The sequence below is a fragment of the Salvelinus sp. IW2-2015 genome, linkage group LG10, assembly GCF_002910315.2.
Source record: "Salvelinus sp. IW2-2015 linkage group LG10, ASM291031v2, whole genome shotgun sequence".
Lineage (NCBI taxonomy): Eukaryota > Metazoa > Chordata > Actinopteri > Salmoniformes > Salmonidae > Salvelinus > Salvelinus sp. IW2-2015.
Window position 1 is genome coordinate 20108609 of NC_036850.1, and position 14658 is coordinate 20123266.

At 43.8% G+C, this 14658-nt stretch overlaps 1 protein-coding gene across 1 annotated transcript in view; it reads left to right on the top strand.

The window, feature by feature from the left end:
• Positions 1-14243, top strand: part of LOC111969143 (pleckstrin homology domain-containing family A member 7) — a 142264-nt gene extending 128021 nt beyond the window's left edge. The window contains exons 13-23 of the mRNA XM_070445479.1: positions 516-569; positions 6770-6838; positions 7870-7950; positions 8070-8219; positions 8396-8497; positions 8620-8731; positions 8984-9153; positions 9274-9465; positions 9544-9658; positions 9903-9997; positions 13823-14243. Coding sequence (XP_070301580.1) covers positions 516-569; positions 6770-6838; positions 7870-7950; positions 8070-8219; positions 8396-8497; positions 8620-8731; positions 8984-9153; positions 9274-9465; positions 9544-9658; positions 9903-9997; positions 13823-14077 — 1395 coding nt within the window. The 3' untranslated portion in view covers positions 14078-14243. The remainder of the gene's footprint in view (positions 1-515; positions 570-6769; positions 6839-7869; positions 7951-8069; positions 8220-8395; positions 8498-8619; positions 8732-8983; positions 9154-9273; positions 9466-9543; positions 9659-9902; positions 9998-13822) is intronic.
• The last annotated feature ends 415 nt before the right edge of the window (positions 14244-14658 follow it).

Below are 14658 nucleotides of genomic sequence, written 5' to 3' on the forward strand. Positions count from 1 at the left end.
AAGATGCCTGTTGCCGACCCCTGCCCTAGAAGAGCCAGTCCAAACACAGTGCTCTGTTCTCAGACCTGCACACCACAGTGAAGCTGTAAAGGTGCTCAATGACAACCATGCTCAGTCTCTCTCCATCAACGCTTATGTTCTCTTCATCCTCATGTGGACATCATTTACCCATGCCAGAGATTTGGTGGCGAACTGAATTACAAGCAGTGTACTGCCCTATGAAATGCTTAAGCTATTTGTGTAAGCATCCCTAAACTATTTAGATAGCAGCCCTACACTACAATCTAGTTTGGTGTAAATTCTCATAATATAACTGAATCAATCTGCCTGATTTTTCTGTCCTATTTTGCCTCACTAATATTCATTTGACTGTGGTGATATGATCTCTCCAATGAGAATGAAGTAGAGATATAGAGTTGTGCTGTAACAGCACCTGACTAGTCTTCCTATACTATAGTCTCCTAGCATCCTTTGCAGTCTTGTGATCTGTCTCTCCATTCCTCATTGTCTGTCAGGCAGATGATACTTACATGCAACTGAAGAAGGACCTGGATTATCTCGATCTGAAGGTGGGCCCCAAGAGAAAAGATCACGTAAATGATGATTTATCTCTCTTCCTCCTCTCTCCTCTGTAGCCTGCATCCTGCTCTTCCTTCCACTGTCTACAGTGTCAGTCTCTTCCTCATTCACACACCTCCTTCTGCTGCTCTCTCCTCTTCTTTCTGACCTCGTTCCTCAGGGCTGTGTGGTTTAGGTTGATGTTGGAATTTAAACTGTCTTCTGTGTGTTTTAACCACTGTTGTTTTTGTTACTAATGCTCTGTATACTGAGAATAATGCTATGCTGCATTCATCTGTGTCTTTACTATCAATTCAGCAAAGAAAACAACTTGAGTGCAATATGATCTCATACATAAAATGATATGATTATTGGCTACAGTATAAATTATACCATCTTCTATATTGTGTCAAAGCTAGCTATTCTTGCAATTGGATAAAAGTACATTGGGAATAGCACATGTTCACCTTGAAAACTTGGGGTCAAAATATCATACCTCCACTGATGGTAAATGAAGTTTCAAGTTACACAGTACTACATGTCAAAAACTATGTTTTGCATCATGTAAATTTCACTTCCCATCAAGCAGTGCTGCTAAAAGAGACCTACAATGGGCGCGTTCGACATTGCAGCCGACTTTAAAGGCGAGTCGAGACTGACTGATCTACAAATCACCTTGCATCCTACAGTAAATAACTACACAATATTATTTGTAGATCAGTCAGTCAGTCACAATTTAACCATGATACATCACGGATTTGATGCACTCGAGCCCAGAAAATATCTTGCTGCTGTGCGGCTTCATATACACTACCGGTCATAARTTTTAGAACACCTACCCATTCAATGGTTTTTATTTTATTTTGACTATTTTCTACATTGTAGAATAATAGTGAAGACATCAAAACTATGATATAATACATATGGAATCATGTAGTAACCAAAAAAGTGTTAAACAAATGAAAATGTATTTTATATTTGAGATTCTTCCAATAGCCATCATTTGCCTTGATGACAGCCTTGCACACTCTTGGCATTCTCTCAACCAGCTTCATGAGGTAGTCACCTGGAATGCATTTCAATTAACAGGTGTGCCTTCTTTAAAGTCCATTTGTGGAATTTATTTATGCATTGGAGCCAATCAGTTGTGTTGTGACAAGGTAGGGGGGGACAAACAGAAGATAGCCCTATTTAGTAAAATACCAAGTCCATATTATGGCAAGAACAGCTCAAATAAGCAAAGAGAAACGACAGTCCATCATTACTTCAAGACATGAAGATTAGTCAATACGGAAAATATTAAGAACTTTGAAAGTTTATTGAAGTGCAGTCGCAAAAACCATCAAGCGCTATGATGAAATTGGCTCTCATGAGGACCGCCACAGGAAAGGAAGACCCAGAGATACCTCTGCTGCAGAGGATAAGTTCATTAGAGTTACCAGCCTCAGAAATCCAGCCCAACAAATGCTTCACAGAGTTCAAGTAACAGACACATCTCAACATCAACTGTTCAGAGGAGACTGTGTGAATCAGATCAAATCAAATTTATTTATATAGCCCTTCTTACATCAGCTGATATCTCAAAGTGCTGTACAGAAACCCAGCCTAAAACCCCAAACAGCAAGCAATGCAGGTGTAGAAGCACGGTGGCCAGGAAAAACTCCTAGAAAGGTCAAAACTTAGAAGAAACCTAGAGAGGAACCAGGCTATGAGGGTGGCCAGTCCTCTTTCTGGCTGTGCCGGGTGGAGATATAAACAGAACATGGCCAAGATTTCAAATTTCATAAATGACCAGCATGGTCAAATAATAATAATCACAGTAGTTGTCGAGGGTGCAACAAGTCAGCACACACTCAGGAGTAAATGTCAGTTGGCTTTTCATAGCCGATTATTAAGAGTATCTCTACCGCTCCTGCTGTCTTTAGAGAGTTGAAAACAACAGCAGGTCTTGGACAGGTGTAGCACGTCTGGTGAACAGGTCAGGGTTCCATAGCCGCAGGCAGAAACAGTTGAAACTGGGAGCACAGCACGGCCAGGTGGACTGGGGACAGCAAGGAGTCATCATGCCAGGTAGTCCTGAGGCATGGTCCTAGGGCTCAGGTTCTCCGAGAGAGAGAAGAGAGAATTAGAAGAGCATACTTAAATCCACACAGGACACCGATAAGACAGGAGAAGTACTCCAGATATAACAGACTGACCCTAGCCCCCTGACACATAAACTACTGCAGCATAAATACTGGAGGCTGAGGCAGGGAGGTCAGGAGACACTGTGGCCCCATCCGATGATACCCCCGGACAGGGCCAAACAGGCAAGAATATAACCCCACACACTTTGCCAAAGCACAGCCCCCACACCACTAGAGGGATATCTTCAACCACCCAACTTACCATCCTGAGACAAGCCGAGTATAGCCCACAAAGATCTCCGCCACGGCACAACCCAAGGGGGGGCACCAACCCAGACAGGAAGATCACGTCAGTGACTCAACCCACTCAAGTGACGCACCCCTTCTAGGGGCGGCATGGAAAGAGCCACAAGTAAGCCAGTGACTCAGCCCCTGTAATAGGGTTAGAGGCAGAGAATCCCAGTGGAGAGAGGGGAAACGGCCAGGCAGAGACAGCAAGGGCGGTTCATTGCTCCAGAGCCTTTCCGTTCCTTCACACTCCTGGGTCAGACTACACTCAATCATAGGACCTACTGAAGAGATGAGTCTTCAGTAAAGACTTAAAGGTTGAGACCGAGTTTGCGTCTCTCATATGGGTAGGTAGACCATTCCATAAAAATTGAGCTCTATAGGAGAAAGCCCTGCCTCCAGCTGTTTGCTTGGAAATTCTAGGACAATTAGGATGCCTGCGTCTTGTGACCATAGCGTACATGTAGGTATGTACGGCAGGACCAAATCGGAAAGATAGGTAGGAGCAAGCCCATGTAATGCTTTGTAGGTTAGCAGTAAAACCTTGAAACCAGCCCTTGCTTTAACAGGAAGCCAGTGTAAGGGAGGCTAGCACTGGAGTAATATGATTTTAAAAATTGGTTCTAGTCAGGATTCTAGCAGCCGTATTTAGCACTAACTGAAGTTTATTTAGTGCTTTATCTGGGTAGCCGGAAAGTAGAGCATTGCAGTAGTCTAACCTAGAAGTAACAAACGCATGGATTAATTTTTCTGCATCATTTTTGACGAAAAGTTTCTGATTTTTGCAATGTTACGTAGATGGAAAAAAGCTGTCCTTGAAACAGTCCTTGATATGTTCGTCAAAAGAGAGATCAGGGTCCAGATAACGCCGAGGTCCTTCACAGTTTTATTTGAGACGACTGTACAAACCATCAAGATTAATTGTCAGATTCAACAGAAGATCTCTTTGTCTTGGGACCTAGAAACAAGCATCTCTGTTTTGTCCGAGTTTAAAAAGTAGAAAGTTTGCAGCCATCCACTTCCTTTTATCTGAACACAGGCTTCTAGCGAGGGCAATTTTGGGGCTTCACCATGTTTCATTGAAATGGTCATGGTCAAATTCTGCAAAGAACCACTACTAAAGACACCAATAGGCCTCCCGGGGGCGCAGTGGTCGTCTAGGCACTGCATCGCAGTGCTAGCTGCGCCACCAGAGTCTCTGGGTTCGCGCCCAGGCTCTGTCGCAGCCGGCCGCGACCGGGAGGTCCGTGGGGCGACGCACACTTGGCCCATAGCGTCGTCCGGGTTAGGGAGGGTTTGGCCGGTAGGGATATCCTTGTCTCATCGCGCTCCAGCGACTCCTGTGGCGGGCCGGGCGCAGTGCGCGCTAGCCAAGGGGGCCAGGTACACGGTGTTTCCTCCGACACATTGGTGCGGCTGGCTTCCGGGTTGGAGGCGCGCTGTGTTAAGAAGCAGTGCGGCTTGGTTGGGTTGTGCTTCGGAGGACGCGTGGCTTTCGACCTTCGTCTCTCCCGAGGCCATACGGGAGTTGTAGCGATGAGACAAGATAGTAATTACTAGCGATTGGATACCACGAAAATTGGGGAGAAAATGGGATAAAATTTATTAAAAAAAATAAATTAAAAAAATTTAAAAAAAAGACACCAATAAGAATAAGAGACTTGCTTGGGCCAAGAAACACGAGCAATGGACATTAGACCGGTGGAAATTTGTCCTTTGGTCTGGAGTCCAAAGTCTAGATTTTTGGTTCCAACCGCTGTCTCTTTGTGAGACGCAGTGTGGGTGAACAGATGATCTCCGCATGTATATTTCCCACCGTAAAGCATAGAGGAGGAGGTGTTATGGTGTATTTATTTAGAATTCAAGGCACATTTAACCAGCATGGCTACCACAGCATTCTGCAGCGATATACCATCCCATCTGGTTTGGGCTTAGTGGAACTATCATTTGTTTTTTCAACAGGACAATGACCCAACACACCTCCAGGCTGTGTAAGGGCTATTTTACTAAGAAGGAGAGTGATGGTGTGCTGCATCAGATGACCTGGCCTCCACAATTACCCAACCTCAACCAAATTGAGACGTTTGGGATGAGTCAGACAGCAGAGTAAAGGAAAAGCAGCCAACAAGTGCTCAGCATACGTGGGAACTTCAAGACTGTTGGAAAAGCATTCCAGGTGAAGCTGGTTGAGAGAATGCCAAGAGTGTGCAAAGCTGTCATCTAGGCAAAGGGTGGCTATTTGAAGAATCTCAAACATATCAAAATATATGTTATATTTAACACTTTTGGTTACCACATGATTCCATATGTGTTATTAGTTTAGTTGTATGTCTTCACTATTATTCTACAATGTAGAAAATAGCAAAAATAAAGAAAAATCCTTGAATGTGTAGGTGTTCTAAAACTTTTTACTGGTAGTGTAAGTCTAATGCCAGCTTTAGCAGAATGACCTTGTGTGTTGTAATGATTCTACATTCTGCTATCAGCAATTCTCTTCCATTAACAACAGTACAAAGCATCTGATCCTCCTGAAGTGATTTGTGTGTATAACACCACAACCCTTAACTAACCTTCTGTTTCTTGGAGTGGGGAGTTCTATTATCGATGTAACACCTCTGTATTTCCTATTTTAAAACAGATCAAAAGTATTGACCCGTTGATCGTTATGGTACACAATGTGTTAGAAAACACCCCTCCAGGTTTTGGGTCCAGTTGGAATGTAAGGATGGTGTGCATACAAAGAGTGAGACCATTCCACTGCTTCTCCTAATAGAATGTGTGTAATGCACTCCTCACCTGCCCGTGTTTGCTGTGATGAGTGGCCATGTTAGAAGAGAGACCCACCTGTGACTGTAGTGCATAGCTTGGCCTGCTGGGTACTGTAGTCCATCATGGTGATGCTGTGTCAGTGTGTGCTGACTGACTGATGTGGACTCTGTCTCTGCTCTCTGTGAGAGGGAGTCCCATTGCATGCTGTTGAACCCTGGATTGCACTTTGTTTCACAGCCGTTCTTTTCCTTTTGTTTGTCTAGTAAGCACTAAAGAGACGACCCAAGGGTGCTCTTTGAGACACGTCAATACTGATTATCATTTAACAGAATCAGAGCTATAAGGTCAGATACATAACGTGTGCTTTGGTTATAATTGTAAACACACCTACATCTCTATGCTCTTTGAAATGGATCAGCAGAAATCATTAGCTCTGTTTGGGCATTAAGTCAATTGAAATCTCTTAGCGAAAGACACTGAACTATATCTTATATTTATATCAATTCTCACCGGGCCAGTTCACTGATGTCTCTGAGATATGTCTTTGGCCAAGTCTGATTTATCACTGTAACAGAGAGGATCTGAAGGAGGTGCCATATTTCCTGCTAGTTCCTCCCTTTCTCTTGGTTCATAAAGAGGACACGGTCGTTAACTAAACTCACTGACACACTGCCAGGAAAGAGCAGCTTTGTGGTTCTCCGTTGTGGCCTCTCTTAAATGCACAGATGCTGGTTTTGACCATAAATATATTTGCACAGCTTTTAAAGCAGTCATATTGCATTGGCTTGTGCATACTACTACCCAAGTCTTTTTTTGTTGAATCATTTTTGCATAACTGTTCTACATTGTGATTTCTGCAATCCCAATGTCCTTAGCAAGGTCTCATGCTGTTGCTTGATAATTGCTGTAATGTTGTTGTTCAGTGTTATCTATTGAATGTTGGTTTTAATATTTAGGGTAGTTGAACTTTTTTTTGCAACTATTACTGGGAGAAGTAAGGTTGTATTTGTGCCTTTGGGGCATTGCAGGTTACAGGGCGTGAAACTCTGAAAGACAGACCATCGAGACCTGTTAAGATAGCAGAGAGCGATGTTGATGTAAGTATACCGTCCCCCACCCCCCCTAACCAAACCTTGTCTGATAAACACCCAGTTTATCCATCTCTCTCCTTTTCTTCAACGTCTATCGTTTTTCACATCTTACAACCCACTACAGAGACAGTGAACTGAGGATTTGAGAAGTTGGTATTCTGTAGTTGTGGTAAACAGAGGGTGTGTAGGGAGGGAGGGAACGGAGCAGAGCGAAGATGCAGCACTGTGGGGACARACAGCTTCACTGTTAAAGCCTGAGAGTATCGCCGAGGGCTTTTATTTCCAGCTCTCAATTTAAAAGGAAAAATACAATTAATGGGATTTTAGATGTAAAGCTCTTACATTTTTCAGTTTGATTTCTGTCATCCGGCCTTTTTAATTCTTTGTTTGCTCAGAATGGAGGTAAATAAGCTGGATGTCTTGGCTTTTCATCATTAGCATTGTTCCAGTTTAACAATTTATAAGAATTTGTGAATTTGTTTGAACAATGAATATTTCATGCAATTAAAACAACAATATACGTCTGTGAAATAAAAAACAGCTTAATTATTAATTGAACAGAATGATAAATAGAACTCAAGAATAAACACTCAGTGTGTGAGAAAGATGGTAARCTAGRCAGTCTTATTTTGTTTTCAGAAACATATAACCCATTTCTGCGGGGAAACAAATATGCCAGTCTCAATAAGCACTGTTCTCTTGAAAAGTCCATTTCAAAATATGGATTTTTGATTATGATTACTTATAATGGGCATTACCATTCYCCACAAGCAGACAGTATAAAGCTTTATTTCTTTATTTTCACACAGAGAAGATGAAAAGAGGTCCTCAGGGCATTTCAAAGAGATGGGTCTTATTGACATATTTCCAGACAGAGCAGACTACAGTAGACTATCAATTCATTCTGCTGGGCACTGTGGTTTGAATGRTGTTTACCAGAAGCTGCTGGGCAGAGGGCCCCTGTTCTAGTCATAGACCTAGTCTTAGACCTTATCAATCTCTGTTCTCTGGGCTGCCTGCTGCTGTTCCCTGTGCAGGTCAAGTTAAGTCGACTGTGTGAACAAGACAAGATCCTTCAGGAGCTGGAAACAACGATACGCACGCTCAAGGAAGACAAGGTATTGGGTTTTCTGTGTTTGTTTGTGTGTGTGTGCCTGGGTATGTATACGTGTGTATTAGCTTCCCCGTATGGTCTYGTCGTGAATACCYCMYGCCCTYGTGGTGTCCTGTCCTACAGGACAAGTTGGAGTCCGTGCTGGACGTGTCCCACCAGCAGATGGAGCAGTACCGGGACCAGCCGGCCCACCAGGAGAAGATATCCTACCAGCAGAGACTACTGCAGGAGGACGTGGTGCACATCAGAGCTGAGATCTCCCAGGTGTCCACGGTAAGACCTGCTCTGTCTGACCTAACACAGCCTAGCTCACTGGTTTGACTGACCACAGTCAGCCCCATTGACTGACCACACAACCTCCCTCTCTGTCTTTCTCACTCTCTTACTCTCTCTCTCTCGCTCTCTCTCTATTACTCTCTCTTTCTCTATGTCTCTCTTGCTCCATGCAGGAGATGGAGAATGCGTGGAACGAGTACAGCAGCCTGGAGAGAGATGTAGACTGGTTGAGGACAGCTCTGGAGGGCCAGATGAACCGCAGTGGTCTCTCTCAGGTCAGGATCGCACCACAACCACACCACTGCAAACACATACTCTCATACATATTCCCAGAGGGATGGGAGCAACGTCTGTAGTGTTTGTGTTCATGGTTGTGTGTGTGTTTGTCTATGAGCAGAAGGAGAAGTCCCAGATCAAGAGGGAGTTGTGGAGGGTTGAAGACGTAATAGCAGGCCTCAGCTCCAGCAAAGCCAACTACCTAATCACCATCTCCTCTGTGACCAACCCAGGTGAGAGGAGTGCTGTGGCTCTGCCTCCGCTTGCCTCTACTAACACACACTGGAGGTCAGGACGAGGTAGAGAGAGAAATGGACGTTACTTGTCATGTGCTTATATATTTACAGGGGACAAAATGGATGAGTTGATTATGGTCTGTATGTGTATTCGGCTTTTGTGGTTGGAGTGTTATCTTGTGTAATTTGAATGCGTATGTTGTGTGTGTTGGGGGGGTGTTTTACGTGTGTGTGTTTTTGTGCCTCCAGAGAGAAAACTTGTGCCTTCTGTGTCGCCGTCGTCAATGCCTTCTCTGTCTGCCAGTCCCTCCCTGGGAGAGATGAGACTGGCCCAGCAGCACAGCCCCCACCTCAGCCCCACAACCCCCACCTCCACCCAGCACACCACCGCAGCTCTCCCCATGTCTGTGCCAAAATGGGTGAGTGGCCCCCGCTCCCCTCCCACTCAGAGGACATAGTGTTGAATGTTATCCTATCTGATAGTAAATGGGATTGAATATGATGGTAAAGGCTATGCTGGTTGGTTGTTTTCTCTGCAGGCAGATGAGGGCGCCCCTCCCCGACCACCACTACCTCAGCTATACAGTCCTGAGGACCACGCCCCGGCCGTGCCTCCGCCGCCCAGGGAAACCAGCGTCATCAGACACACGTCTGTACGAGGCCTCAAACGACAGTCTGACGAACGCAAGCGGGACAGGGAGATCGGCCAATACASCAACGRMGACAAYAAGGTGTGTGTTTGGAGAGAGCTATGGAGCCGTGTGTCTGTGTGTCTGTGTGGTACTGATATCKGTCTCTGTGGGTGTCAGGTGGAGCTGCGCACCTTCCTGAGTGAACCTGAGCTTCTGGGAGTGGGAGGGTCTGGTCACATGAGGATGGGGGCCTTGGGGCATGATGGTGGCTACCAGACCCTGCCAAGCAGAGGTAAGTAGCTCTAGGTCCAACACATGTAATGCACCTTGATGTAAAGTGGAATAACATGTTTGTTTCTTTGAAGAATGTCTTCCTCTTCAGAATAAGCAAACAGCTTGGAAGGCTAAACAGCTAGTTTTTTTTATAGTGTTCACACCAGCAGCAAATATGTGCATTGTAATGTACCCACTGAACATGCTTTGGCTCTTGTGCTCACTTGGGAGTCGTGTTTTCATATTTGCTGTCTTTCTCCCAGGGCCGGCTGGCTCCTCATCCAGGCTAAATCAGTCCACAAACATCTCCTCATATGTTACCCTCAGAAGAGGAGCCTCAGCCGCCTCAGGCCTGAAGGTAAGATTCCAACTATTTCTGACTGACTAGGAGTCAAGAGACAAGGTGGAGAGGCAGCACACATATTGTTCATAAATCCTGTCATGGCTTTTACTTTTGTGGAGCTGAGACAAGCTGACTTGATTAGATGCAGCATCTAGTACAAAACGCTGAGTACATGGGAAAAACTAGGTCATTTTCCATGAAGAAAACTTTTTGAATTATTTCAGCTGGCCAACAGTGTTGTTATAATAGAAGATTCAATTGCTATTATTGAGAAATGTAGGCTAGTGTAGTAGTATAAGTAGATACTGTATTACAGAAGTGGGATAATAGCCACTAGTGGTATAGTAACAGTATAATTATTGACTTGTTGTAGTAGTAGTATGGTGTTGCTGAAGCAAGGAACACAAATAGTGATTTTCATTCATAGAATGTGCTCCCCTACTTCTATAATTTGACATTTCTGAAAGTTCCACGGCAGTTAATTCAACAGTGTGAAGTTAGCTTAATTAAGGTAGGTGATGCGGTTACTAAAACAGCTGTAGCTTTTGATTGGTATAAGCTATTCCTGTTCTGATTTGAATAGCCCAGAAGTAGACTAAGATTTCGTACGCTCTAAATTGTTGTCCAAGTGGTTGGGAAAGTGGTCAAAACAGCAGTTGTTTCAAAACATTGAGAGAAAAAGCAGTTGATGCAGTTACTAAAGCAGCTGTATCGTTTGATTGGTCGAATATATTTCTGTTCTGGTTTCAGATTTAAATAGCAGAGACGCAGACTAAGATTTCCTTCTCTAAGTTTTTGTCTAAATAGTTTGGAAAGTCACATTGTTTACAGTGAATAGAATGTTGGAAGTCTGGTAGTTTTTAACAATGAGACCTTTAGAATGTTGAAGAAATCCCATTAAAGTGGATGACTTTTTGGGGGGAAGGACAAAAAACTTAATAGTTTAAAAAGTATACATTTTATCAAAAAGCTGTATACAAGAACACTATTCCAGACCGGTATGCATGTTTTAAATTTTGAATGGGGTTTCTAGCTTAATCTCGGCCTGTACGTTTGAATGGTGCATGAAACATTGTGTTCCAAAGAAAAAAGAAAAGAAGTCATTATTTAAAGTGTGACTTCTGAGCAAGTCACATTAAAGAGCAACTRCCCCTAAAAAAACAACTTTTCATTTAGAAAGAAGCCTATGTGGCCTAAATGTGAGTCAGAAGCATTTAGTCTACTGTAAAAATGTATTACAAAATGTAAATGGAATACTTTTGGTCATAAAGTGAGTCTCGCTCAAAACTGAGTTTTGCACCTGAGTATGTCACAAAGTAAATGAAGGTTGGTTTTATTTAAGTCCTGTCCACATGCCCACAGCTGGCAGCACACAAGTAATAATCAGTTCGGAGTGCAGCTGCACACGACCCGATCGTAATGCCCTTGGTAAATGTGGTTTGACTTTGCAGATCGCTATGGGACAGTGTGTAAAAATTCCAATAGCTCAATGACTTAAAAATCTCAAAACACTATAAATTGTAGAAAGTCATATACAACTATTAAAAGCTAACATAAAAATATTGTCTCATTTACGTTGTAGTTTATTGACGGTACCTAACTAGATGGGAGATGGGCTATCCAAAGTCAAACCAACTTTGCCACAGTCGCACACCAGCCAGATAAATCTAATTGGTGAAAGAATTTGGCTAACTCTTCCCACCTGCGAACACACACACACACAAAACACCCACATCAAACTACACCCTGAAATCAACTCACGTTTGAATTCAGTCATGGCCGCTAGCATTTCTTAATGAACCAAATCTAAAACGAGGCCAAATCAGGAATTTCTGCCGCCTTTTAAATAACCTATCATCTACAACTTGAAGGGGTGCAAGACAGCCTATGCAATACTAATGAATGACTGGTTTAAAGACTTGCTACGGAACTTTGGCGACTACTAAGTATTTTTAAACCTCCCGCTTTGGGCTGGATGTGTCAATATGTAGATCATAAATGCATAATATGAGCAGAATTACTGTCTTAGTTCAATTAGCCACGAAATCMCGAGTTTGAAAGCAAAACAAATTCTGGAAGCTGTGCTGCGACATTTTACCTGCATTGTTCCCCACATACACATATCTACATGACCAAAAGTATGTGGACAATCGTCAAACATCTCATTCCAAAATCATGGGCATTAATATGGAGTTCGTCCCGTCTTTGCTGCTGTAACAGCCACAAAACTTCTGGGAAGACTTTCCACTAGATGTTGGAACATTGCTGCGTGGACTTGCTTCCATTCAGCCACAAGAACATTAGTGAGGTCGGCCACTGATGTTGGGCAGTGTTCGATGGGGTTGAGATCAGGGGTCTGTACAGGCCAGTCAAGTTCTTCCACACCGATCTCAACAAACCATTTCTGTATGACCTCGTTTGTGCACGGGGGCATTGTCATGCTGAAACAGGAAAGGGCCTTCCCCAAACGGTTGCCTCAAAGTTGGAAGCACAGAATTGTCTAGAATTTCATTGTATGCTGTCGCATTAAGATTTCCCTAAACTGGAACTAAGGGGCCTAGCCAGAACCATGAAAAACAGCCCCAGACCATTATTTCTCCTCCACCAAACTTTACAGTTGGCACTATGCATTCGGGCAGGTGGCATTCTCCTGGCAACCCAGATTCGTCCGTCGGTCTGCCAGATGGTGAAGCGTGATTCATCACTTCAGAAAACGCGTTTTTACACTGCTCCAGAGTCCAATGGCGACGAGCTTTACACCACTCCAGCCGACACTTGGTATTGCACATGGTGATCTTAGGCTTGTGTGCAGCTGCTCGTCCATGGAAACCGATTTCATGAAGCTCCCGACAAACAGTTCTTGTGCTGATGTTGCTTCCAGAGGCAGTTTGGAACTCAAAAGTGAGTGTTGGAACCGAGGACAGCACTCGGCGGTCCTGTTCTGTGAGCTTGTGTTGTCAACCACTTTGCGGCTGAGACGTTGTTGCTCCTAGATGTTTACATTTCACATTAAGATCACTTACAGTTGACCGGGGCAGCTCTAGCAGGTCAGAACTTTGACGAACTGACTTGTTGGAAAGGTGGCATCCTATGACGGTCTCATGTTGAAAGTCACTGAGCTCTTCAGTAAGGCCATTCTACTGCCAATGTTTGTCTATGGAGATTGCATGGCTGGGTGCTCGATTTTATACACCTGTCAGCAATGGGTGTGGCTGAAATAACCGAATCCACTAATTTGAAGGGATTCGGTTATTTATAAAATGTCCACATACTTTTGTATATATAGTGTATGTGACGTAGTAAGCAATTTTCGGGGACCACTTTTGACTTGTGAGTGCAACTTTTAGATCTACTGGCTAAAAAGTGTACACAAGTACAGGAGAACCTCTTTAATGTTGCATCATGGACCGAGAACTCAGTGTCAGGGAGTGCAGGCCGAGATTTAGCTAGAAACCCAATTCAAAATTTAAAACATGCATACCGGTCTGGAATAGTGTTCTTGTATACAGCTTTTTGATCAAATGTATACTTTTAAACTATTAAGCTTTTTGTCCTCCCCCCACAAAATCATCCACTTTAATGGGATTTCTTCAACATTCTAAAGCTCTCATTGTTAAAAACTCCCAGACTTTTTTGCATCTTGATCTAATGTAAAATGATGGTGGCACCTAAACTCTCTCCCTTCAGCCTTCTCTAACCCATTCCTCGTCTTTCGTTTAATCTGCTCTCTTTCTCCCTGTCTGTCTCCCCTTCTTCCTTTGCAATCCTCTCCCCTGCTCCCTCCCTCCCGCTCTCTCTTGCTGGTGTTGTGGGCTGTTTTAATTTATTCCCTCCTCTCAGGAGAGACCAAAGAGTGCCTTGGAGCGTCTGTACTCTGGGGATGTGCTGCAGCAGCAGAGCAGGGGGAGGATGAGTGCTGAGGAGCAGCAGCAGAGCAGGGGGAGGATGAGTGCTGAGGAGCAGCTGCAGAGGCTGAAGAGGCACCAGAAAGCTCTGGTCCGCCAGCGCAAGAGGACCCTGAGTCAAGGAGAACGCCAGGCCTCCTCATCATCACAGCAACGCCCCCTTTCCGCAGACCTGGGCTCAGTACGTTAGAGCTACGCCTCACACGCCTAAAGCATGACCATTAGAGCTACAGCTACAATGCATGCAGAAGTAACAATGTATATTAGTAACAATACATTTCAGTTGCATAGGATTTTCATTGTGCCGTTGATGTGAGTTTGAGTGTGTGAGTTGGTGTGAACTAGCTGGTGCAGCAGGTAAGACTAATAATCACATGAAGATTCTCACAAGCTAACCAATAAAAGCACTTTGACACAGTTAAAGATGGGCCGACATATAAGAATGCCGTTTCCATATCTCCAGGCTTTAGTAGAGTTCAGGAAGTGAGGTTAATCATTACCATGATCAGTGATCATAGCAGAGTCTACTTTCATTAGAACAGACTGTAGTCTAAAAGTACATTATGTGAATATCTCTCAATCCTTTCAATCATTTTTTTTGCAATGGAGTCAAGGACATTTGAAATCAGGGGCCCCACCTATTCTGTCCTTTCTGTATTGCATATTCATAGTCCTTCACTCCTAGGTAGAAACACCAGTAGTTCCACCTGCATGTCACACCACAGCATCTCTCACCTCTCACCTCATTACAGCAGTCAATTCTCACACCCA